The sequence below is a fragment of the Phocoena phocoena genome, chromosome 10, assembly GCF_963924675.1.
Source record: "Phocoena phocoena chromosome 10, mPhoPho1.1, whole genome shotgun sequence".
Lineage (NCBI taxonomy): Eukaryota > Metazoa > Chordata > Mammalia > Artiodactyla > Phocoenidae > Phocoena > Phocoena phocoena.
Genome location: NC_089228.1, coordinates 72,690,761 through 72,714,794, shown reverse-complemented (window position 1 = coordinate 72,714,794; position 24,034 = coordinate 72,690,761). Strand labels below are relative to the sequence as shown.

Below are 24,034 nucleotides of genomic sequence, written 5' to 3'. Positions count from 1 at the left end.
TGGGTTCCTGAGGCTCGAGGTCCTTTGCAGCTGTGAATGAAAAATGTTGCTGCCCTATCTGCAAAGGACGCTGCAGCCATCTAGCCATCAGCCAGTGCTGCGGCCCCGTCGGCGAGCCCTAGGGAACCGACGATGGAGGTAGATGGGCCGCCGGCTGCCAAGCCCTCAGCCACTGCAGACACAACCAAGGGCGCACCCTGAGGGGGCTCAAGATGGGAAAGAACAGGATACTGGCTTTGGATAGCTAAGGCGCATATCAAAGGCAAGGTGTCAGTGAGCCCAGACTCTTGCATCTACCTGTTCACAGAAAAAAGCTCAATTCATTAACGTGAGATGTCGGGTTTTCTTTAATTAACAGTAATCTTTTGATGTTCTGACTACCTGATTTTGTCGCAGAACTCCTATCTATCCTTCAGAGAAGTCCCTCAGAGCTATCTGAGAGGCTGCCTCCTGGGCTTGCGTCCTCAGAAAGTCTGCCAAATAAAATAATTCTCAACTTTGAGGTTTTGCTTTTTTTTTTTTTCAGTCTACAGTTTTGGTGACCATGGAGAGAACCAGAGCAGACTTCTCCTCTTCGCCTGAACTCTACGAGGAACCGGACCCTTGGTACTGGCAGAGGCTTCTTGTGCCCATCCGCCTCCTTGGAGAGTTCATACGAACTTGGGTGAGTCTCTCCTGGTTCTTGGATCTCCTGATTATTGGTTGATTATCCTGAGTTTTATTTGGCAGTGTCTAGCAGATGCCTGGCTCCCCAGTTGAAAGACATTGGGGAGTGACCTCCCTAGTTGAAAGATACTAGGGGAGCACAGTTGTGAAAGACACTGGAAGAAAATGCCCACCAGCTGAAAGATACTGGGGGAACCTGGTTGGAAGACACTTGGATTTGCTCAGTTGAGAAGATATTTGGGGACTTCCCTGGTGGTCCGGTGGTTAAGCCTCTGCGTTTCCGCTGCAGGGGGCACGGGTTCCATCCCTGGTCAGGGAACTAAGATGCCACACCGCGCGGCCAAATAAAAAAAAAAAGTACTGAGCAGTCTGGGCTGAATGTTTAGATAAGAGGGTGACCCGATGTTTTCCTCAAATTGGCTACCTTAATAAGAATTTGTCAGGATAAGAGTGCAATAGTAAATTTTATCCTCAACGAATTCAGCTTTAAAACGGGAAATAGATTCAAACAAAAACGAAGGGCATCAGAAAACCAACCTCCGATTAACACTCCATCCAGATTCATGAATGTACTGAGCTCATACTTGCAAGTACCTACCTAATTGGGAGTCAGAGGAAATCTCACCCTGAAAATGACTAAGATTGGGCTCATTTATTGAATACGCAGTTAAGTTACAAAAAGCCGGCTTGATAAAAACATCTTTTCAAAATTCTGACCTTAAAAAAACAAAAACAAATAAAAGCCCTTCCGGGGGAAGTTTAATTTCTCTTTCTGTGTCTTTGAGATGTAAATGTTCTACTTGATCTTCTTCCAGCTTTTTGCGTGTATGGCTTTTGAGAACTTGGTCTCTGCCATCCAAAAGGTGCACATGGTGTACATTTGGCAGCCAATCAAATAGACTGGGATTCTGAGCAGTCTTTTGTCTAGCTGTACCAACTCTCGGAGATTTTTTGCCATTTTAACCTTCATTTGCGTCAGCCTGTACAACAAAGGCCTTTACTTTCTTAGACTATTTTTGGGAATAAACTTTCTGGATCTTGTTTAGGCAGCAGCCTTCACACTCTCTTGCGGGGAATGCCTCTTGCATCTTATTGGTTTGAGTCACTATTAAGATACATCTTATTAATGGCCAGATGATGGAGCTTTTAAATTGGGAAAACTCTGAATTGGTAAAGTTTTAGGGAGCTCTCATTATAACTAGCTGTTTTATTAGTACCTACGAGGAAAAAAAAGTGGGAAAAATATGTGTAATGGTTAACCTAAAAACTCCCTTAGTTTAAAACAACCCCCCACCCCCTAAAAAATGGTTTGGGAAGCCTTATTGTGGTCTCTCCTTCCCCTCAGTGGGTCTTATGGATAACAATAAAAACAGAATAATTAATTTTAATTAGGTTGATTAACAGGAAAACAAGAAAAAAGTGACGGGAAAGTCTAGGGACTTTTTCCCAACAAGTTGGAAATTTTAAGGTGGTTACTTAAAAATGGAATAAATAAAACAGATGTTAATGGGATTAAATTAAAGGTTTGATACAAAACTACCTAAAGTTGGATGGGCCAAAGGGACGCACTATTGGTTCCCAACATTAAAGGGCCCCAAACAAGTCTGCTCTATTTACCCCAGTTTAAAAATATATATTTAAAGGGCTGGAAAAAATTACACTGAGATACTTGACCAACAATTACTTGGGGCAACAGGCCAATTAATCAACTTGAAAGATTGACAAAAGCGCCTGAATTCCTTGGTGCCCACTGGACCACCAGGGGAGTCCCTGTCTTGCAAATCTTGACAACAGAAATGTAAATACAGCCCACAGAAACCTGAGACTGAGCCTAATTAACTCAATCAGAAAGAACCTGAAACTAAGGAAGAAAAAAAGGAAAAAGTGGCCTTTTTAAACTCAAACAGCTGGAAAGTCTCCCTCAGCCAAAATCTAATTCATAGCCTCAAAGTTTTATCAAGGACAAATACAAATCTTAAGTCTTTTTCATAAATAGTAAAGGCTTAGTCATCTGAGCAAGCAAATTTAATTCATTCCAAGTGTTATTTATAAACTAGTAAGTTTATATTGTAATAAGTGATTCATAACTTAAGTTTTTTTTTTTGGCTGTCCCACACAGCATGTGGGATCTTAATTCTCCAACCAGGGATCAAACCCGCGTCCCTTGCAGTGGAAGCTTGGAGTCTTAAACCACTGGACCGTCAGGGAACTCACAATAACTAAGTTTTTTTTTTAACAAATACTATTTTATTCTTTACAAAATACATAGTGATCTTAAGGGTACAGGTCACAAATTACAAACGGGAAAAGCACAGGGAAAACGTTGAGAAATATGCGTTAAATGACAACAAGGTTGTGTTCACCTAGAGGGGTGGGATAGGGAGAGTGGGAGGGAGATGCAAGAGGGAGGAGATATGGGGATGTATGTGTATGTATAGCTGATTCACTTTGTTATACAGCAGAAACTAACACACCATTGTAAAGCAATTATACTCCAATAAAGATGTTTAAAAAAATGACAACAGGCACCCATTAATACGGAATCCATTTAGAATAAAACAGTTCTTTGTTAGACAAGGCCAAGAGGAGGTACCTTGTTGCGTAGAAAATGCCAGTTACCTAGAAATATACTTCTATCAGAAAGTAGAAAAGTGTTAGTAGTGTACCTATATTAAATCATAGCATATACAGGTCCAGCGTTCCACAGTACAACCATTGGTTTTAGGCAGGAATCTGCGAGAAACTTGACTGCCTATCTTGCTGGAAGAGGAAAGCCCCAGGACTGATTAACTTCCCTACCTTCCATAAAGCTTTGTTCAGGTGACTTTGGAATGTGGTGTCAAACACCCTATTCATTTCTGCCGCAAGTTCCCGCAGAACAGACACTGGACTCATCCCTGGCATTCAGAATCCGCACAAAGAATTTATTCCACAGTTCACCGCCTTTTAGCTTAGAAATATTTTGGCTAAGCTTCCAGAGGGGACCCATCCCAGAAGACCTGCAGGTGTTCCTTGAACAATAGTAAATGTGCTAAATCTGCTATACCAAACAGATAGGGAGAAGAACAGTTAGCCAGGATCTTTTGCCCTTCCAGGATCTGTACAGTCTGAAATCCGCTGAGGTTAAAAACGCCTAGCTGTGCCCTAAGGTCAACACTGTAGGAAAAGTCCACCATCTTCAAAGCGCGATTGTTCTTATTACAATCATAGGGATCGTGGATTCTGTTTCTAAGAATCAGACTCCTTGGACTCAAGTCACCGTGGACTATTTCTGCTTTGTGTAGTTTCTCCACCATTGTCAAGAGGTTATAAATAATCAACACTGTCATTTCATGGGTAATAAATTCACTGTATTGAAGAAGATCCTGAAGGGTGAAGCAGTTTATATATTGGTGCCAAACGATACAGCCATCTTGGTATTGATACCAGCGACACAAATTATCACACTCCTTATTTAAACGTTCCTTTAACTTGAAGTTGATATAAAAGTCCCATGGGACAGGTTGAGAAGATACCTTTATTATGGTTAACTCTGCAGAGTTTCTTGGCGTCACCCAGAATAATTTATGGTCTTCACATAACAGGTATTCTTGTTAATGCAGTAATCCTCATTATCTAATTCAGTTTCCTTCTCTATTTCCAAATTAGGCATTGGTCTATCTTCTACGAAAAACTCTGCAGAGGTACTCAGCTCTGGTTGGGATTTTAGCAGTTGTCTGTGGTACTGTGAACACCAGGGTGACTGAGTAGGGCTGTCTGTAGTCTCACTAGTGAGCTCCAGTTTCTCAGGAATTTGAAGACATTTGATGGAGGAGGTGCTTGTAACTGAGGCAGAAGATCCGGAGAACCCAGAGGAGTGTGTGGCTTCACAGCTGTCTTCAATAATTGGGCCCCAAACTGCTGAACTCCACACTCCAGAGGCCCTCCTTTCCACATGCTGCCTCTCCCCTTCTGCGCCAGTTCCTCCCAATAACTAAGTTTTAAAGTGAAGCTATGAGATCTCTAGTTTTGTCTGTTTATGTGTCTGTGTGTACATTATTATGAGATATTATTATGAGAAGTATGTACCTCTAGAAATATCAAAATTAAAATTTAAAAAGAGCTCTGTATAATTGACTTAAAAGTAAGGTGTTACAAACTAAATATTTCTAAATATAAAAGAAAGTGGTCGGAATGAATTTCAGGTTTATGTGATCTAAGAAATATTCAATATTAAATTAACATTTTGTGTTTAAAAATATGTTTTTATTGATGTATAGTTGATTTACAATGTATAGTGTCAGGTGTACAGCAAAGTGGTTCAGTTTTATATATATACTTTTTTTCTTTTTCAGATTCTTTTCCTATAAAGGAAAAGAAAATATTGAGTATAGTTCTCTGTGCCATACAGTAGGTCCTTGTTGGTTAACTGTTTTATATATAGTATAACATCTGGTATTAAAGCTAGCTTAAGCTCACTGACTTAATTAATATAGACATGTCTTACTGTATTGTACCTAGGTTTACTAAAGGTTAATACATTCATGTCTTTTTTTTGGCTGTGTTGGGTCTTCGTTGCTGTGTGCGGGCCTTCTCTAGTTGCGGTGAGTGGGGGGCTACTCTTCTTGGTGGTGTGCAGGCTTCTCATTGTGGTGGCTTCTCTTGTTGTGGAGCACGGGCTCTAGGCACACGGTGTTTGGTAGTTGTGGCTCGTGGGCTCTAGAGCACAGGCTTAGTAGTTGTGGCTCATGGGCTCTAGAGTGCAGGCTCAGTAGTTGTGGCGCACGGGCTTAGTTGCTCCACGGCATGTGGGATCTTCCCGGACCAGGACTTGAACCCGTGTCCTCTGCATTGGCAGGTGGATTCTTAACCACTGTGCCACCAGGGAAGCCCTGCATTCATGTTATTTCTGTTACAGACTTTGTCAACAGCAACAACAGCAACAAATTAACGTGTAGGATAATATTTTCATAAGTTATAAAATGAAGGTAAATGAGATAGGAGTTTTCAGGTGAACTCTTTTAGAAATAATTATATCTTGGGTATGTCTGTCTAAAATAGTTTCTCTAGATTTTTGGTAACTTGAGTTTTGCTAAGTTAAGTTAAATGATGGGAATTTATTGAATATCCAGGTCGTTTCAAATGAGATAAAATGCTGAAACATTAATTGCTAAACAGGTCTAAAGTTAATCACTTTATTCTTCTTAGGAAAGGAAAAACTAAAGATGTCTGGGTTTATTACAAACATACCTTGTACCACATTGAGGAAAGAAATTATTTTATATGTTTCTAGAGGTTATGGGATACTCCAATCAGGGAATGCTGGTATGACAAACAGCTTATAATTACTTGCTGCTTGTTGGTTTGTGCTAGAGATTAAGTTTTTTTATGTTTCTTTTTTTGCGGTACGCGGGCCTCTCACTGTCGTGGCCTCTCCCGTTGCGGAGCACAGGCTCCAGACGCTCAGGCTCAGCGGCCATGGCTTACGGGCCCAGCCACTCCGTGGCATGTGGGATCTTCCTGGACCGGGGCACGAACCCGTGTCCCCCGCATCGGCAGGCGGACTCTCAACCACTGTGCCACCAGGGAAGCCCAGAGATTAAGGTTTTTAACAGTTAAAATTGTAGTATGTAATTAGAACTACTAAAGATAATAAGGGAAATATTTCAGTATGCAAGGAAAGTAGGATGTGTGTTTTCAGCAAAAGAAGGTATGAGAAAAAAAAAAAAAGGTATGAGGAATGGAAGTACAGTTTGTTAAGGGGAAAGAATGATTTTGTCCTAGAGCTGGTTATTTCTGTATTAAAAAAAATAAGGGACAAATTAATATGAATACAGAAACTTGTAGAAGATTTGTAAAAAGAGAGCCCTGAAAAAGGAGTTTTATACATGGTCAGGCTTATATTAGATTCAATTTAATTTCGTAAATGGATTTTGTTATTAAAAGTAGACTGGTGCAAGACTGGATTTGGTTCTCTCTTTTAAGAGAATAAAGTTTTCTTGAAATACTGCTTTTGGTAGCAGATTTTGTGAGCTTTTTTGCCTTTAAGTGATCTTTTTTTTTTTTTTTGTCACTTTGGTTAAGTGAGTATTGTTTCACAGTGACCTGTGATCCTATTTGACCAAGTGTTAATATTTCTGACAAATATCCCAAATATCAAATTCTAACAAAAGTTCTTTTGACCTCTGGTTAACTCTGGGATGCTTCAAAGGAACCCTAAGACATCTTAGAGAGGATTATTAAACTAATTAGGCCTATTTGGTATGTTAAATTACTTGAGAAACATTGTCAAATGATTGGAGATGAGCCTTAGTTATATGGTATGGATAAATGTTATAGATATTCCAAAATTTATGTGAAATTCCTAAAATTCTGATATGCTCTGGTATAGTGTTATCAGTCATAATTCTAGTTATTATCTTAAAATGTCACATGTCATAGAAATATCCAAGTTTCTTGCCAGTTGCCTTGTAATCAGATCTTTAACCATGCCATTTAAGTCTTGTCATTTATAGACAATCGTTGTTTTACTCTGAAGCTTTTATAAAATGAAAATATTCAAGAAAATTCATAAAAAGGATTTCTGACAAATATAAGTTTCTGATTAACTTTTGGATCATACCACTGAACTAGGTAACAAATTGCAAAACTCTAATGGAAAACCTGAACACTTCAGATCATCAGAAATTAATTACATGGGACTGAATGAACTGATAAACATGATTTATAATTTTATGACTTTTTCTGTAATATCCTGGCTTTTAATCTTTGTTTTCTAGAAAAACCTTTCCTCTTATGCTATGACCTACAAAAAGTTGATAAAGTATACCTTTACAAACAAAGCTGAAACATTTATCTTCTTCACTCTACCTAGTCCATACAGAATTTGGCTTCTCCAGCTGGGTCTCCTGTGGAGTTGATGGTTTATTACAACCAAATTACAACTAGTTATACTAATCATTGTTTTAATTTGTTCTCTTTGTTTCCAGATTGTTTATGCTTTGTGTTTCTCTCTGCTGTACTATGACCTTATTAATGTTACTAGCTTTATTACTTATCCCATCTAGTTCATAAGATTGTCTCTTGCATTACCCAATGTGTAACCAGGTCTCCAACAAAATTAATGATGGCTAAACATCTTGAGGAAATAGATCAATAATTGTAACAGTGTGATTCTAGATATGAGAAGAAGCAACAAGGGAAAACATTTCCTGGATCATAATAGACTAGTAAGACAGGTGATCCAGAGGATTTTACATTATTAACAGGGCCTAATCCAAAAAGAGTTAACACATTGAGTAGGCTATCAACAGAATCTTTGCCTGATCTAGGAATGAGCCTTCCTAGCACCATGGGACAAAATTGGTCATGAAATGTCTCCCAAATGTTGGTCGAATTTTATTACTAAGGGGAAGCACTGTGGGTGAAAAATGTTGCCTGCCATATCAACAAAGGATGCTGCAGCCATCACGCCATCAGCCACTACAAACGCCCCTGACGGTGAGCCCTGAGGGGACTCAAGGAGAGACAAATGCGCTGCCACTGCCAAGCCCGCAGCCACCCGGAGGGCGCACCCTGAGGGGACTCAGGAAGGGAAAGAACAGGATACTGGCCCTGGACAGCTAAGGTACATAGCAAAGAAATGATTTCAATAAGCTCAGACTCTTACATCTTCTCATACATAGAAAAGTGTTAAATTCGTTGACTTGAGATGTTTGGTTTTCTTTAGTTAACAGTCATCTTTTGATGTTCTGACTACCTGGTTTTTTCTGCAGAGCTCCTGTATATCCTGTAAAGGCTGCTCCCTTACCTCTTTGGAGCGGCCTCTCAGAACTATCTTGAGAAGCTGCCTCCCAGGCTTGAGTGCTCAGAAAGTCCACCAAATAAAACATAATTCTCAACTTTTAGGTTGTGCATCTTTCAGTCGATATAACTCTGAGATCTGGAGGGTGTGACTGTGTCCTGCATAGACTAGGACCCTGGATACTGGCCACTGCTGTTTCTCTTTTGTGCATTCACCACCACCTATCAGCTGGACTTAAGCCTCCTGGGAGCATCACTGTGGTGGTGGTTGTTGTTTTTAATTAATTTATTTATTATTTTTGGCTGCATTGGGTCTTCATTTCTGCGCGTGGGCTTTCTCTAGTTGCGGTGAGCAGGGGCTACTCTTTGTTGCCTTGCGCGGGCTTCGCATTGCAGTGGCTTCTCTTGTTGCAGAGCACGGGCTGTAGGCACGAGGGCTTCAGTAGGTGTGGCACGTGGGCTCAGTAGTTGTGGCTTGCGGTCTCTAGAGCATAGGCTCAGTAGTCGTGGTGCACGGGCTTAGTTGCTCCACGGTATGTGGGATCTTCCCAGGCAAGGGCTCGAACCTGTTTCCCCTGCATTGGCAGGTGGATTCTTAACCACTGCGCCATCAGGGAAGCCCCACTGTGGTTGTTTTGTATTTGTATCTCTAGACAGTGAGCCTCAATTAAAAAAAAAAAAAAAAATGTAATCCTGTTTCAGTCCTTATGTGTAATTGAAACAAAATCTCATACTTCACTACTTGCAGTGCATAGATGTGTTTTTATTTTTAAAATGCTACTTGGGACACACTAAACGGTTCTGACCAACTGGGAACAATTTCTTAGGAGTGTAGAAGTTAGTGTTTATCTCCCGATTCAGCTTATTCTGGTGGTTGTGGAAGTGAATTTGGGATCCAAGTGGCATTTTTATTTCAGACAGCCATTCTCCAGATAGGCAGTGAAAAAAAAGGCTTGATGAAAGAACTTGGCCCCAGAATGACAACGAATGAAATCTCAAAGCATAAAAAAGAGCCAGTCAACAACAACCCCTAGAACCTTAGGCTCTAAGAACCAGCTGGGTCAGGCAAGGGGCTAGAGGCTCTAGAGCCAAGGAAAAGCTTTAACTACCTTGTAAAGTCAGTCTTTTAAAATCAGCCGCATGACTCACTGCACCTACTATAGTTTCCTGAAACTAGGTCTTTTGTTCTCCCTACACCTAGAACATATCAGGTATTTATGTTGACTGTCGTGATCCCACATTAGCACACACTAATAGGACTAATTTTCCCCAGAAAAAAGGATAGTCCCATAACTTGTTCAGGGAATGGTATCTAACATGGTACACAATACAGAAGCGCATAATTTTTAAAACTTCCTTTACATAGATTTCTAAGTTAAAAACTGTTGTTTTGCTTAATACTCTTAACCATGGGAGGCAGACAGGCTAGACTATATTAGCCCCATTTTATAGGCAAGAGTGGAAACATTTCCATATTTAGTATACGACAGATCTGGGATATAAACCCTGGGGCTTCCACACTCAACTGCTCTTTTCCCGTGACTTTTTGATACATCATTTTAAAGTAATCTGACTTCACAATGCTTTACAGTATAAGAGTAACATCTATAACATCTCATCCTGGCAGGTTCACTCTTGAGCCAGTTAACTGTGAAATAAAATTCATATTTTATGGAAAGAGAAGAAAAATTTAAACAAAAAATCTTCTCTGCCTTTTGGCCTCCTCTCTCCCACCACTGTGCATTGTGTATCTTGCATTATGCATTGACCAAACCTTTACCATCGGCGGAAATTTCTACTCAACCGTAAAGAGCAACATTCTCCTAAGACAGTTCCTTAAAGGTAACATTCCTTCTTGATAAGGGGTCACATGGTGCTCAGGTCTGGATTATGTAAATTGTCAATTATATGTCATTTGATGTACAGCCCTCCTCTGTCTCAAAAAGCTTATATAACTGTATCTTGACTTCTAATGGGTGGAACAATTCTCAGGGCTTTGTGAGATGCTCTTCCTGGGTTATAATCCTCAAATTTGGCTCGAATAAAATTTTCCATTTCTTTTTTAGATCGACTGATTAAAATTTTTCATCGACATATGCTTGGTATAGTCAGCAGGATATCAGAGACTCCTGCCAGAGGCCACCGGGAGTCTATGCAGAAACAGTGCTTGGTGCCAGCATGGGCCCATTGAGCCCCACCTGCTTCTCAGCACTCCCCAGGTGTTTTTGGTGGGTTCTCCTGATACTTGGATCTCATTGTTTGGGTGTTGATCCTAAAAATTTTATTTGAGCTGGTTTTCACTTAAGACTTAGAGTCTTAAGGGGCACCGGTGCATTTCCTAGGGCGTCTGGGCAAGAGGCCCAGGGAAACATGTGGCTGGGGTTTTGTTAAATTTGAATTAAAAAAAAAAAAAAGGTTGAACAAAACTTTTGCTAGTGAAATCAGAGACTGAATTATTCAGCGCCAAAGAATAAAGGGACATTTTGCTCCTTCCAGCCACAAGCCATCCTCAGATGACTGAGGATCTTTGGGAAGTGTCTGAGGATCAATTTTCATGATGTGTAGCAGTCCCATAGGGAAACCCCATTACAGTCATTAAGTAAGTACTGCTCATCCAGGCGGCGTGACAGAGGCTGATCACCTAGTGTTCCGAGCATCCGAGATGGTTTTAGGCTGTAATTGGGAGAAACTGAGCCACCTAAAAGAAGTCGAACCAGGGAATTCCCTGGTGGTCCAGTGGTTAGGACTCTCTGCTTTCACTGCCGGAGGCCCAGGTTCAATCCCTGGTCAGGGAACTAAGATCCAGCAAGCCACATGGTGCAGCCAGAAAAAAAAGGTTAGTATCTGCAGATTTTGGTAACTTGAAACTAAACCAAGGTAAATTATGAGAATTCATTCACTATCTGGGTCATTTCAAACAGGATAAAATTCTGGAACATTAATTGCTGGGGAGGTCTAAGTTCTTAGAAGAGGAAAACTAAAGCATAAGCATAAGTTCGTCAATCAGGAAATGCTGATGTGACAAACAGCATTTTTATTTTTATTTTTTGGCTGTGCCATGTGTGGCATGCAGGATCTAGTTCCCTGACCAGGGATCGAACTCGTGCCGCCTGCAGTGGAAGCTCGGAGTCCTAACCACTGGACCACCAGGGAATTCCAGAGAAAAATTAAGGTTTTAAGGTTAAGAATTATAAGGGAAACATTTCAGTATGCAAGGAAGTAGGATGTGTGTTTTCAGCAAAGAAGGTATGAGGATTGAAAATGCATGTTGTTAAAGGAAAAAAGGTTTTGTCCTAGAGCTGGTTGTTTCTGAATAGATACAGAAAGTTGTGGAAAGTTTGTGGAAAAAGAACACTGAGAGTTTTGTGCATGGTCAAAATTGGCTGAGATAAGATTGAACTTAATTAAGGAAATGTTTTTTGTTTTTTTTTTTTGCGGTACGCGGGCCTCTCACTGTTGTGGCCTCTCCCGTTGCGGAGCACAGGCTCCGGACGTGCAGGCTCAGCGGCCATGGCTCACGGGCCCAGCCGCTCCGCGGCACGTGGGATCTTCCCGGACCGGGGCACGAACCTGTGTCCCCTGCATTGGCAGGCGGATTCTCAACCACTGCGCCACCAGGGAAGCCCAAGGAAATGTTTTAAAGGTAAAGTAGTATAAAACCTGAATTTGGTCCTCTAAGAGGACAAAGTTTTCTTAAAATATTGAACTGATTTTGGTAATAGATTGTGAGTTTCTTTGTGTTTAAGTGATCTGTATTTGCCATTGAGATATTTTTTTTAAGTTTTTAATTTTTTTGGCCATGATTTTGGCTCATGGGATTTTAGTTCCCCGACCAGGGATCGAACCTGGGGCCCTGGCAGTGTGCGCACCAAGTCTTAACCACTGAACCACCAGGAAATTCCCTGCTATTGAGAACTTTTATCGTCTTGCTGGTTAAGTGAATTGGTATTGTTTCAGTGACCTGTGATTCTATTTGACCAAGTGTTTTAAAACTTTTTGATATTTTTTTTTTTTTGCGGTACGCGGGCCTCTCACTGTTGTGGCCTCTCCCGTTGCGGAGTACAGGCTCCGGACGCGCAGGCTCAGCGGCCATGGCTCACGGGCCTAGCCGCTCCGAGGCATGTGGGATCCTCCCGGACCGGGGCACGAACCCGTGTCCCCAGCATCGGCAGGCGGACTCTCAACCACTGCGCCACCAGGGAAGCCCACAACTTTTTGATATTTTTGACAAACTTTCCAAAGATCAAATACTAAATGAAGGTCATTTGACCTCTAACTTTGAGGTTTTCCAGAGGGTCCCTGGAGCACCTCAAAATATTTGTTTTCTCTCCATCTCAGAGAGAGGAATATTAAACTAATTAGGCTTACCTGGTATGTTAAATGGGGAGCAGTTAAATAGATGATGATAAAACTTTAGTTTATGTCATATGTGTAAACATTATTAATATATACATTCTAGAAATTAAGTGGAACTCCCAAAATTCTGGTATGTCCTCGTAAGTGATATCAGTCATAATTTTAGTGTATGTCACAGCAGTAACCAAGTTTCTTTTCAATTGCATTGTAATCAAGTTCTTTAACCTTGACTCTTAAAGTCTTTTGTCATTTGTAGCTAGCTATATGGTCAGTTAACCAGATATTTAGTAGAAATGAGGTTAACTTTAGAAAGAATAAGATTATGTTTCAGTGAATATTCTAGTTTTGTTAATTCAGGCATTTACTGGCTAAGACTCACTTCTCAGCTCCTTGCAAAGTTTAATTAAAAGGACACTGTTTCTGAAGGCTATCATAGTACTCTAACTTTGGATGAAGATCAGATCCACCATGACCTGCAACCAGGACATTATTCATATTGGAAAGGACATCCGATAAAGGACTCCTTGGGCTTCCCTGGTGGCGCAGTGGTTGAGAGTCCGCCTGCCGATGCAGGGGACACGGGTTCGTGCCCTGGTCCGGGGGGATCCCACATGCCGCGGAGCGGCTGGGCCCGTGAACCATGGCCGCTGAGCCTGCGCGTCGGGAGCCTGTGCTCCGCAACGGGAGAGGCCACAAAAGTGAGAGGCCCACGTACAGCCAAAAAAAAAAAAAAAAAAAAAAAGACTCCTTGCAGCCATGTTGGAAGGGAACATATCAGGCCTCTCCTGAATGAACTGAAGCTCGCTTTTGTTTTTTTAAATAAATTTACTTATTTATTTTTGGCTGTGTTGGGTCTTCGTTGCTACGCGCGGTGGTGCATGGGCTTAGTTGCTCCACGGCATGTGGGATCTTCCTGGACCAGGGCTCGAACCCGAGTCCCCTGCATTGGCAGGCAGATTCTTAACCACTGCTCCACCAGAGAAGCCCTGGCAGGCAGATTCTTAACCATTGCATCACCAGGGAAGCCCAGTGAGACCCCTTTTACCCAGCTAATTAATGCTGCCTGTTCTGGCCATAAATAATCCTTTATATTAGATGTTGAATATCAGGTAGCTCCTAACGGGAACCAGTGGATTTATGGAACAAGTTTATCACCTTGGCTCTCCCCAGCAGGGAGATTCACAATTGGTTTCCCTTGGTCACTTACTTACAGGCAGCCTTGGAAATAGTTCCTGCCAAGCTGTCAGTCTGCCTTTAGTGCAGGCACACTGGTTTCTATCAGTTTTCCAATGGTACTACCATTTGGCCGTGATATTTAATTCACCTCATGACCCATGAAGAGTCAAACTTTTGCTCTGAAATATTGATACTACGAAAATGGTTTGGTCCAGAATTTTGGCTTGAACTTTTGCTAATAACATTGTTCCTCCTCCTACCAATTTAAATGAGTTTGTGGAACTTACAAGGTGATAGTTTCCTGCCTTTCACACTGTGTCATTTGCTCCTACTAAGATAATGATGTTTGAATGACTTGGAACTATAGGTCACATCTATAGTTTTCTATAAAATTATGGACATACACAATGTACATGCTAGGAAAACTGGCTTAAGTACCTTTTTGGACAACTTGGAATTGGCTGTCAATCCTTGACAAATATTCTGCCAGTATAACCCTCTAAAAGAGAGAACCAGGCTACTAGGGCCCGGCATCAAGGGACATGATGGACACTGAGGCAGGCAAGCAGCCCCCTAGCTTTGAGGGACCAAACATTTGGTCACCTAATGCTTTCTGTCAAAAGATTAATGATCAACAGGGGCAAACTGTAAGATACGTATTTTATGGCAAGACAAGAAAAATTTAAACACAAAATCTGTGCCCTTTGGCCTCCTCTCTCCCACCACTGTGCACTGTGTTATCTGCGTTATGCATTGACCAAACCTTCCCCATCAGCAGAAATTTCCACTCAACCTTAAAGAGAAACGTTCTCTTAAGACAATAATTCCTTAAGGGTAAAATTCCTACTTGATAAGGGGTCACATGGTGCTCAGGTCTGGATTATGTAAATTGTCAATTATATGTCATTTGATATACAACCCTCCTCTGTCTCAAAAAGCTTATACAACTGTGTCTTGACTTCTAATGGGCAGAACAGTTCTCAGGGCTTTGTGAGATGCTCCTCCTGGGTTATAATCCTCAAATTTGGCTCGAATAAAATTTTCTGTTTCTTTTTTAGATCGACTGATTAAAGGCACAGGGGCTCAGCAATCTACCACCATGTTCTTAATAGGAAACACCCACTGGCTTGAAGGGAAAAAAGCCACCTTGGTAAGCCTTGGTCTTCCACAGGGCACAGAACCAGAGGACACTAGCAAGGTCAGAGCCCATGTGACCAATCCTGGTAGTGCAGGACTTCTTCACATGAGGTGCCTGGGTCCCTGAGAAAGATCTACCAACACCCTAAACTTCCAAGAAAAAAACTGTGGGGTGTATGCATGTTTTCCTGGGGAAAGGGTCCTTCCCTTCGCATAGATCCAAGAGTCGGTTAAAATCCTGAGCTAGAGAAAAGCACTAAGCCAGCTGGAAAGATGATAATAAGTAAGCTGCCAGAGCCAGCCAGTCGGAGAGCTCACTAAGCCGTCATGGAAGTTAGAACACAGACTCACAGCAGACAACAGGGCATTGTTTTTCTGCGCTTCTTTCTAATTGTATTTCAAGTTCTTTCTAAAACAAGGCCCTTGGATACCCCAGGTTCAATATGCCCCTGGGCCTGGTCCACTGCTGTCTTGTATTCATATGTGGGTATTTGTTCGTTCACCAACATTAAATCCCAGGATAGGTGTGATAAAACAGGACTCCCTCCTTCATGGCACAAATCCTTTGCTGGTTTCAGAGGTGGACGGCGGTCTTTGCAGAAAACACACAGGAACTTTTTCTTGGAACTGACGTGGGATGAAAAGTGCCTGCCCTGAACACCATCTTTTCCCTGACCCTTCCCCTCCAGTTTCTGAAGATACAGCAGAAAATAATCTTGCTTGAAGATACTGGGTAACAATTCCATAAAACAAAAACACATGCTTCCAATGCACTGTGCTTTCAGATATGCTGAGGAAGAAAAACACAACTTCATTAATTCAAATGCAACGTGGCACCTAAGAGTAATCACAATAAAGAGCAATTTCAAAGAATTAACATTCCTTCAACAAGTGATGATTTAGATCTTCAGGTCCTTTTTGAAATTAGTTCTCAGTATTATTCTCTCTCCACCTCCAGCTGAATGACCACAGCAACACAGAAGGTTTTTTGGTTAGTCAGTGTTTTCTATCCTGTAACTCTTGGGGTACACGAAACCCCATGCCCTAACCAGGCATTCACTGTTCCAAGTATCTCCATCCATTAGACTTGGGAATACCAGCTCCCCTACCCTGAGTTCTCATACATTCGTAAATGCAAAAAGATCTTTTAAGAGGCAAGGCATATCCCATCCAAAGTCAGCCCAAGGGCAGTTTTCAGCCCTGCCTTACCTGGGTTTAGTTCAGCTGCCGGATGAGCTGATTGATGCGTTCACCTCGATAGCCAGGTGAGCCCACTTCCTTGAGGAAGCCCACTCTATTCTTGGTAGCGTGACGGGCTACTGAGAGTTGGAAAGGGCGCAAGAACCCTGAGATCACCTGAAAATTCTTCCCCGGAAAGGCAATTTCGTGAATGAGGTCTTCCAAGCAAATGACACCAAACTTCCCTAAGAAACATAAGGTTCAGATTCCTTTATTCAACATTTTCCCAGCACACACAGTGAGGCTCTTATATGCCAGAGCTCAGCACTCTGGCAGGTTCTTGGGACTTTCTGCTCCGACTCCTAAGGTGTTCACTTACCCAGGTGCTCCTCAATCACTGTGTTGTCTGTCAAAGGGATGATTTTATTCTTGACCTTGGCTTGTCCACGTTTCAAGATGAGTTCCCGAACTGACTTCAAATTTGGAAATCTATGTGTGGCAGAGTAAAATACCACCTCAGCCACCTCCCCACGGCCACCAGGTACACTGTATTAACTGGCCACACAGTCCAGCATCCTGGCTAAGGATTCTACCAAGCCCCCTCCTCAATGTGTCCTGCAACATGCTGCAGCTGGGATGCTCGGAAATTCACCTGAAGGAGGTGAAAAACCCAAGCAGCCTTACGTAATTAGAAATTAAAATTTATGCATACAAATGCTCACCAAATAAAGGTATTTATTTTCCAGGCAAAATATGTCCTGGCTTACTGTCTAGGACTTTGGCCTTAAGTGACCCTATTCAAGAGTTTGAAATGAAATCCAAGGCTTTTTTGGGTTTTACTGTTTGAAGGAATACTACTACCTAGCCCTGCTTCAAGATTCCAAGAATTAATCTGTCCTCTACTCGTCTTACTCAGCCTTAGCCTACAGCTGAGCAAGCCCTGCCACAGCCCTGTTCAGGCCATTGTCAGCTGCTCTGGGAACCCCCGCTCTACCCGCCCCGTGTTCTGAGACTCTCAAGGCTGGCAGCTGATTCCTGGTGACTGTGGTCGCAGCAAAATGTCCCCTGGACATAGCAACATGAGCACTGGAGGACAGTACCCTGTGCCTCCCAATGTTCTCAACCTTCTCAAACGTGAATTCACACAAAAATCCATACTCACCCCCAGGTCACATAAGGTTCCACTATACGAAGCGTTTTTATGGTTTGAGGAGTTACTTGCATAAAGACACCACTGAAAATCTTACTCAGGCGAAGTCTTGCAATGGTCCTCTGCACCAGTAAACTCACCCCATTAATCCTGAAATGAACACCAGAGAAGTTGGGCTCTGTCCAGCAAGCACCCATGAAATGTCTGCCACTACTGGGCACCCAGAGGGTAGGACACAGACCGTGACTTACAAAGTGCAACTGAATGGTATGCAGCTATGTAAACAGATCATTTCCATGCTATGTGGAGCAATACCTGAGGTGCTAAGGGAACAGAAATGGTCCCTGAATTTGTGTGTGTGTGGGGTTGAACACATCAAGCTAAGGAAGCCAGGCTTGCTTCTGTGAGCATTAAAAGCTATGGAAGATTTTAAGGACTTCCCTGGTGGTCCAGTGGTTAGGACTCCAAGCTCTCACTGCTGAGGGTCTGGGTTCAGTCCTGGTCGGGGAACTAAGATCCTACAAACCACGCAGCAGGGCCAAAAAAAAAAAACCCAGAAAAAACCAAACTATGGAAGATTTTAAATAAAGGAGACATGATCAGATTTGTTTGTCCATCACTGAGGGAGCATATAAAGCAAAATAGTGCATGACACCAGAGTCCGGGAAACCCAGCTAGAAAGCTGATGTGATAGTCCAGGAAAAGAGATTATGGCAGTGGTAGGAGACTCATACATATTTAAAACCCACAGGTTACTGATTTGGGTGACTGGGTAGGGAAACAGAGGCAGAGCTATATGTGCTGATAGGAATAGGTAAGTTATCACTAAACGTGGAAAAAGCTTTCTGTACTCTCCCCAGCACTGAATATACTCCATCCAATCGACCTGGTTCAGTTCCTAGAAGATGCCTTGATCCCCCACTTCAGGACTTTTTCCATCTGTGCCTGGAAAGCCTTCTCCCAACCCTTTCATGTTTGTAGGTCTCACCTTCAAGTTCCTGCTTCCCAGTGTCCCAAACCGTGACACACCACACCAAGGGCCCCTTGTCCCGACATCCAACACTTTACCCTCAAAGCAGTCAGTGTATTCTCATGTCTGTTTGCTTAAGCTCAGTCTCCCGAATCTTGAAGACAAAATCTATGTTTTGCTCAACCCTGAATTCCTAGCATAACTTGCATTAATGGCTTAAGGCCTACTATCTCATCTCCCTAAAAAGGGCCTAAAGCTGAACCAATAGTTTGCCCCAGCATCATGAAATCCAGCAAGTTCCCTACCTTTCGATGCGTACAACAAAAGCCAAGGAATGTTTATCTGGCACTTCCAAGCCATGAGGTTTCACTTCTAGTCGTCTGAGTCGCACCTTGTCACGGAGTTGCCGCCAGGAATCATGTAGGAACCATTCTAGTCGCTTAAACTTGATCTCTTTTCCTTTCCTCTGCTACAGAGAAGGCAAACCATCACCATTTTATGCCTCTAGTCATCTTTACTTCCACAACAGTAATTCATGAGTCACTACTGATGAAGCTTATTTCCCCCTATGTTCTGGAAAGGGGCGCAGACAAACATCCTCTTATATCCCCACTATTCTTATATAGTGGGAAAACCAAAATACCCAAGTGAAGGTGTTGTTGAGAAAACTTGGGAACTTATTGGGAAAAGTCCCTGCTAAATAAACAAAAACCCAATTAATTTACATGCTGTCAGCCAATGTTTACCAGTAAGTGTTTATGGAACCTAACACTATGTTAGGCATCATAAAGCTCACACTTCTTTTGTTACCGGCCTCCAAAATACGTATTTCTCCAAAAACATTTAGCAAATAGCAAAAATCGTTTGGTATATTAAAAAAGTTTTCCTTCAGGTACACACGCATGTTTGGTCTCTCAAGTCACTTGGTATGAACCTGGAACTCTCCATTCACTTTTTCCTTAACAACTTTATGCCAGTATTTTGTTCGCTGAAAGTGATACATATTTGCTAAGCAAAGACAAGAACCCTATACCTTGTATAATCCAACCGATGGGAGAAGAGACTGTCAGTACCAAATCTAGTTCAACACATGCTGGATAAAACTCATCAAATACAAATTCTAATTCCCTCCACCTGGTTCTCCACCATTACCTCCTTCCTTTGCAAAAGCGCCTGCTTTGCCTGGGTGGCTTTCAGGGCCTGATAAGCCTTCCTCTTTTTCAGGAGATTTTCTGGAACCAAAGGGATCTTTTTTCTTGGCCTGACACAGAAAATGGAGACGAACGATAGTATTAAGTAAACAAATCTTCAATGGATTTCCGAAAGATATCCTGGGCTTCGGTTAACATTACTGTCTTCAAATTACTAAGGACTGAGGCGCCTCTGAAATCTGTGGTTTCCTGGCTCCAGTCTTCAAAATGGACCTCTCACATTCCCTCGTCTCCAAAACCTTTTAAAAAGTCATGAACCCCTTAACCACTGGTCCTCATATACGTCAACAGAGCTTTAACTGCCACAGCTTTACAGACACCATCAGCGATGAGATTCGGCCCCGTGGGGCTGGGACGGGTGCAGACCCATCTGTAGGGGTAACACTTAAGCCAGGCTGGAGTAACCCACTCTCCAGCCCCGCTGCCTAAATGTCAATCCTCTCCCCTTGAGGTAACCCGAACTCGACTGCAGACCCCTCCGCCCGCCCGCCCACCCACCCACCCAACCCCTACGGCTCCTTACTCCTCCCTCTGTAATCTGGAACCTTTCCTATTCTCTCCCTTCAGTCCACAATTATCCTTATTTTCCGCCACCGAGAAATAAACACTGTGGATGGTACCGGATGCTCGAGACGCCAAGCCAGAGGCTCACAGCCCCCCAAACTTACTCTTCCTCCGCCATCTTTCCAACTCTGCGGCTACTGCTCATGCGCAGCCCCACCGCGTGGGGAAGAGAAAAACTACCATAGAGACGTCTATTCTAGCCCACGGAGGGGCGGTCCGGGCCGTTTTAGCGGCAGTGAACAGCTGAGGTTTTGCTAACCCCGATTCCCGCCAAAAGTTGCACAAAGCTTCCTTCGCACCGCTTCGAAGCTTTTTAGAGCCGTGTTATCTTCAAAACACAGCCTTTTTTATTCCAGCTGCACTCTCATAACGCTGGAGGCCACACTGTAAACAAACAACGAAACGCTTCCCACAATGCACCGACTTCCGGTGGGGGTGGGAGCTGCTCCTCCAATTTCCGTTCGCTGGGCTGCACGTTTCCTTCTCTGGGTGGGGAGAGCTGGGGCTATGGTTTTGGCTCTCACGTGTGGGTAGCACTGTGTAGGGACTACTTAGGACGGTGAAAAAAGGCAACTCTGATTCTGTCGGCCTGGCTCCGTCAGTGGGTCCCTGAGCAAGTTCTTTAATCCCTCTGTCCCTTAGTTTCCTTTACCCATTAAATTGACATAATGATGGATCTTGCGATAGCTTTAGGCGAGTTATATGAGCTACTCCATATAAAGCGTTTAGCACAAAGTCTGGCAGTAAGCAGTTAACACTTTGTTAATTATTATTGGTGCTGAACGGAAAACTAGAAATTCCAACTTACCAAGTCAGGACCTTCCCTCATATAGTTCTTAACCACCTGCCATATGCTTCCTTCTTTCCCGGTCTTCATTAAACAATGAAAAGTCCCGTCCTGTGTTTTTCTGAAACCTCTAGAGCAGGCGCGTCTCAAGCATTAATGTGCATAGGAGTAACCTGAGGGTCTTGTTAAAACGCATTTTATTCAGGAGGGGGCGGGGTCGCTATTCTGCACTTTAAACATGCTTCAAAGTGATGGGGATACTTCACGTCTGTGACCAGCAGAGTTCTTGAGTAGGCTCTATCCTTCTGAATTCCTTCAGCAAGTTGTTATATTTTTAACATTTCTTCGCCACGATACTAGGAGAGCAGAGATCATGCCTGCCTTGCTCATCACTGATCCTAAGAGTCTAGCACAGGTTTTTCAGTCTCGGCACTATTGGCATTTGGGGCGAGATAATTCTTTGTAACGGAGGCTGTCCTGTGCATTGTAGGATGTTTAGCGGCATCCCAGGCTTCTACCCCACTGCATGCCAGTAGCATCCCCACCCCAGTGGTGACAACAAAAATGTTTCCGGCATTGCCAAATGTCTAGCACAGTATGTATATTTCTCTTAAGGTCTAAGGCAATGTCATACTTTGACAGTGCTTACAGGCATATCCACAGACTTTATCCTGTATTGTTTGGCTTGTTTTTCCTGATTAGACTGGCTTCTCTGGAGGCTGAGAACTTGTCACATACTTCTCTGAATCTTCTACAGCACCTCTGACAACCATGGGCACCTGCAGGGGCTTGTTAACCATCTTAAGCTGAAGGCATCGTATTGGTATGTGCTATGTAATTAGTTCAACCAGAAAGACAGTACCTCGCGCAGAGCTTAGTAGCTGATGAATAAATGTCAAAGGTCTACATAGTCTTCAGTCACAGGCTATGGCGTTGAGCCTCATTTTTACTCGCTCTTTCAGCACCTCACCATGTGTCTTACTTTGTGGAAAGGCAAAAACAGAAAGGTTGGCAAACTGTAAAGTGTCCATTAAATAGTAAACAAGAAACAAAAAAAGTAAACATTTTGTAACTTCCCTGTCTACAGATAAAAAGTAGCTTCTGTGCTACTGAAGGTATTTCAGAGGTATTAACAATACAATACTCCTGGCTGAAAGACTCGGAGGCAGGGATTCAGGAAAGGCTTTCCAATGCCAGCAGATGGTGCTAGAAGAGCACTTATTCTCAGTGTGAAAGCCATCGTTCCACTAGACTGATCCAGAGAAAAAAGAGATGGAGTCCTCCTGAACCCAAACATGTTCACTAACTGAAAACATGTTTACTGACCATTGAGCATATGCCCTGGGCCCTGGGCAAGACATGAGATTTTTAACTGACATTCCTGAATGAGAATGGGGCAGGGCCATTTACAGCCTCAAGAATCTTATTCTTTTTAGCCTGTCCTCATAGGCCTCTGTTCTCTTTTTTCTTGACCATTTCAGTTGTCCATCATTAGGGAATGGTTAAAAAATTTATGGAAGACTATGCAATTATACGCAGTGAGGTAGGTCTTTGTGTCCCGAAATCTCGATGGGGAGTATTTTTTATTTTTTTGCCCACAGACATCCATCCATTTCTCTTTTGGACCGATCGATCCCTCATTGAATAGTCTTTGGAGGGTGGGGTATCTAATCCAAACACACTTGCCCTCCCAATAAATACATAAACTGAAGGGGTCTTTGGAAGATCTTTTCAACTCCTCCCACTTCTCCATAAGACCCTCTCTTCCAGGTTTTGAATCTTCAGCAGAGTGATGATGGAAGAAGAGGAGGAGACTTTTTGGTTTTTTTTTTTTTGCGGTACGCGGGCCTCTCACTGTTGTGGCCTCTCCCGTTGCGGAGCACAGGCTCCGGACACGCAGGCTCAGCGGCCATGGCTCACGGGCCCAGCAGCTCCGTGGCATGGGGGGATCTTCCTGGACTGGGGCACGAACCTGTGTCCCCTGCATCGGCAGGCGGACCCTCAACTACTGCGCCACCAGGGAAACCCAAAGGAGCAGACTTTTAAGGATTTCCACCTACTAAGACCTCTTGGAGTTTTCTTATTCCTATCTTTCTCAAGCCCTTTTTAAAAAAATATTTATTTATTTATTTAGGCTGTGCTGGGTCTTAGATGTGGCACGCAGGATCTTTGTTGTGGCATGTGGGATCTTTAGTTGCAGCATGCAGGCAGGATCTAGCTCCCTAACCAGGGATCAAACCCGGGTACCCTGCATTGGGAGCTTGGAGTCTTACCCACTGGACCACCAGGGAAGTCCCTCTCAAGCCTTTAAGTTCTTCAATCTTCCCTTTAATTTTTATCCTTCCTATAAAACTCCTTTATGCTGGTTAACCAAGCAGACTGGTTTCTGATGCTTAAAACCAAAGAATCCTGACTATAAAACTCCCAGATATTTGGTTACATTTGAAAACGCAAGATACAGAAGAGAATAGGGTGTTAAGAGAGTGGTTCCCAGTTGTTTTGTTGTTTTTGTTTCTTGGCTATAGGTGTACTTGTATATAACAGTTTTGGAAGGATGTACAAGAAAGAGTTGATGGGGGTTATTCTGGGGAAATGGGCGTGGGGCCTGGAATGGGAGGAAGACTTACAGTTGTGCTTTGCCTTTGTTTATCACTTACGTATTAGTTGAAGAAAGCGCTCTCTGGGTAATTAGGTTCTTGTGATTTGCCTGTTTTAGAAACCACTTGACTATACTTTTTTTTAAAGACTCCTTTCAGGACCAACATTCTGTGGTTCTTTGAATTGACTCCAGGATCCCTTTCCTAACATATCCCACAATAAGTTATTTCAGTATTGTCTGCATTTGGGGATTATTTGGAATCCATGCCTTCTCGGTAAGGCAAAACCACCGCACCCCACACACCCAAAAGGGGGCTCAATTTGCAATTTCGCATCTGCCCCAAACCTCTTTCTTGGATTATGACCCTTCTTGCAGTTGACTTCGTTTTGCTTCAAGTTTTCCTTGTTGCTTCCTCAGAGAGTGACATGGGTTACCAGCAGGCAAGTGGGAAGAGCAG

At 42.8% G+C, this 24,034-nt stretch overlaps 1 protein-coding gene and 1 pseudogene across 1 annotated transcript; both read right to left on the bottom strand.

Moving 5' to 3' along the window:
- Nucleotides 1-3,387: 3,387 nt before the first annotated feature.
- Nucleotides 3,388-8,113, bottom strand: LOC136129631 (mitotic checkpoint serine/threonine-protein kinase BUB1 beta pseudogene; annotated as a pseudogene).
- Nucleotides 8,114-16,332: 8,219 nt separating this feature from the next.
- RPL7L1 (ribosomal protein L7 like 1) lies at nt 16,333-20,309 on the bottom strand. The gene is made up of 6 exons (XM_065886167.1): nt 20,296-20,309; nt 19,569-19,677; nt 18,722-18,885; nt 17,459-17,596; nt 16,676-16,785; nt 16,333-16,541 (listed from the first exon to the last, which is right to left on the bottom strand). Exons 1-6 carry the CDS (start codon nt 20,307-20,309, stop codon nt 16,333-16,335), a joined length of 744 nt encoding a protein of 247 aa, XP_065742239.1.
- Nucleotides 20,310-24,034: the final 3,725 nt, after the last annotated feature.

Coding starts and splice junctions, on each gene's coding strand:
- RPL7L1 (XM_065886167.1), bottom strand. Junction 16,786..17,458: donor GAACCTTATGTGACCTGGGG/GTGAGTATGGAT, acceptor TGCCACACATAG/ATTTCCAAATTTGAAGTCAG. Junction 16,542..16,675: donor AGTGATTGAGGAGCACCTGG/GTAAGTGAACAC, acceptor TATGTTTCTTAG/GGAAGTTTGGTGTCATTTGC.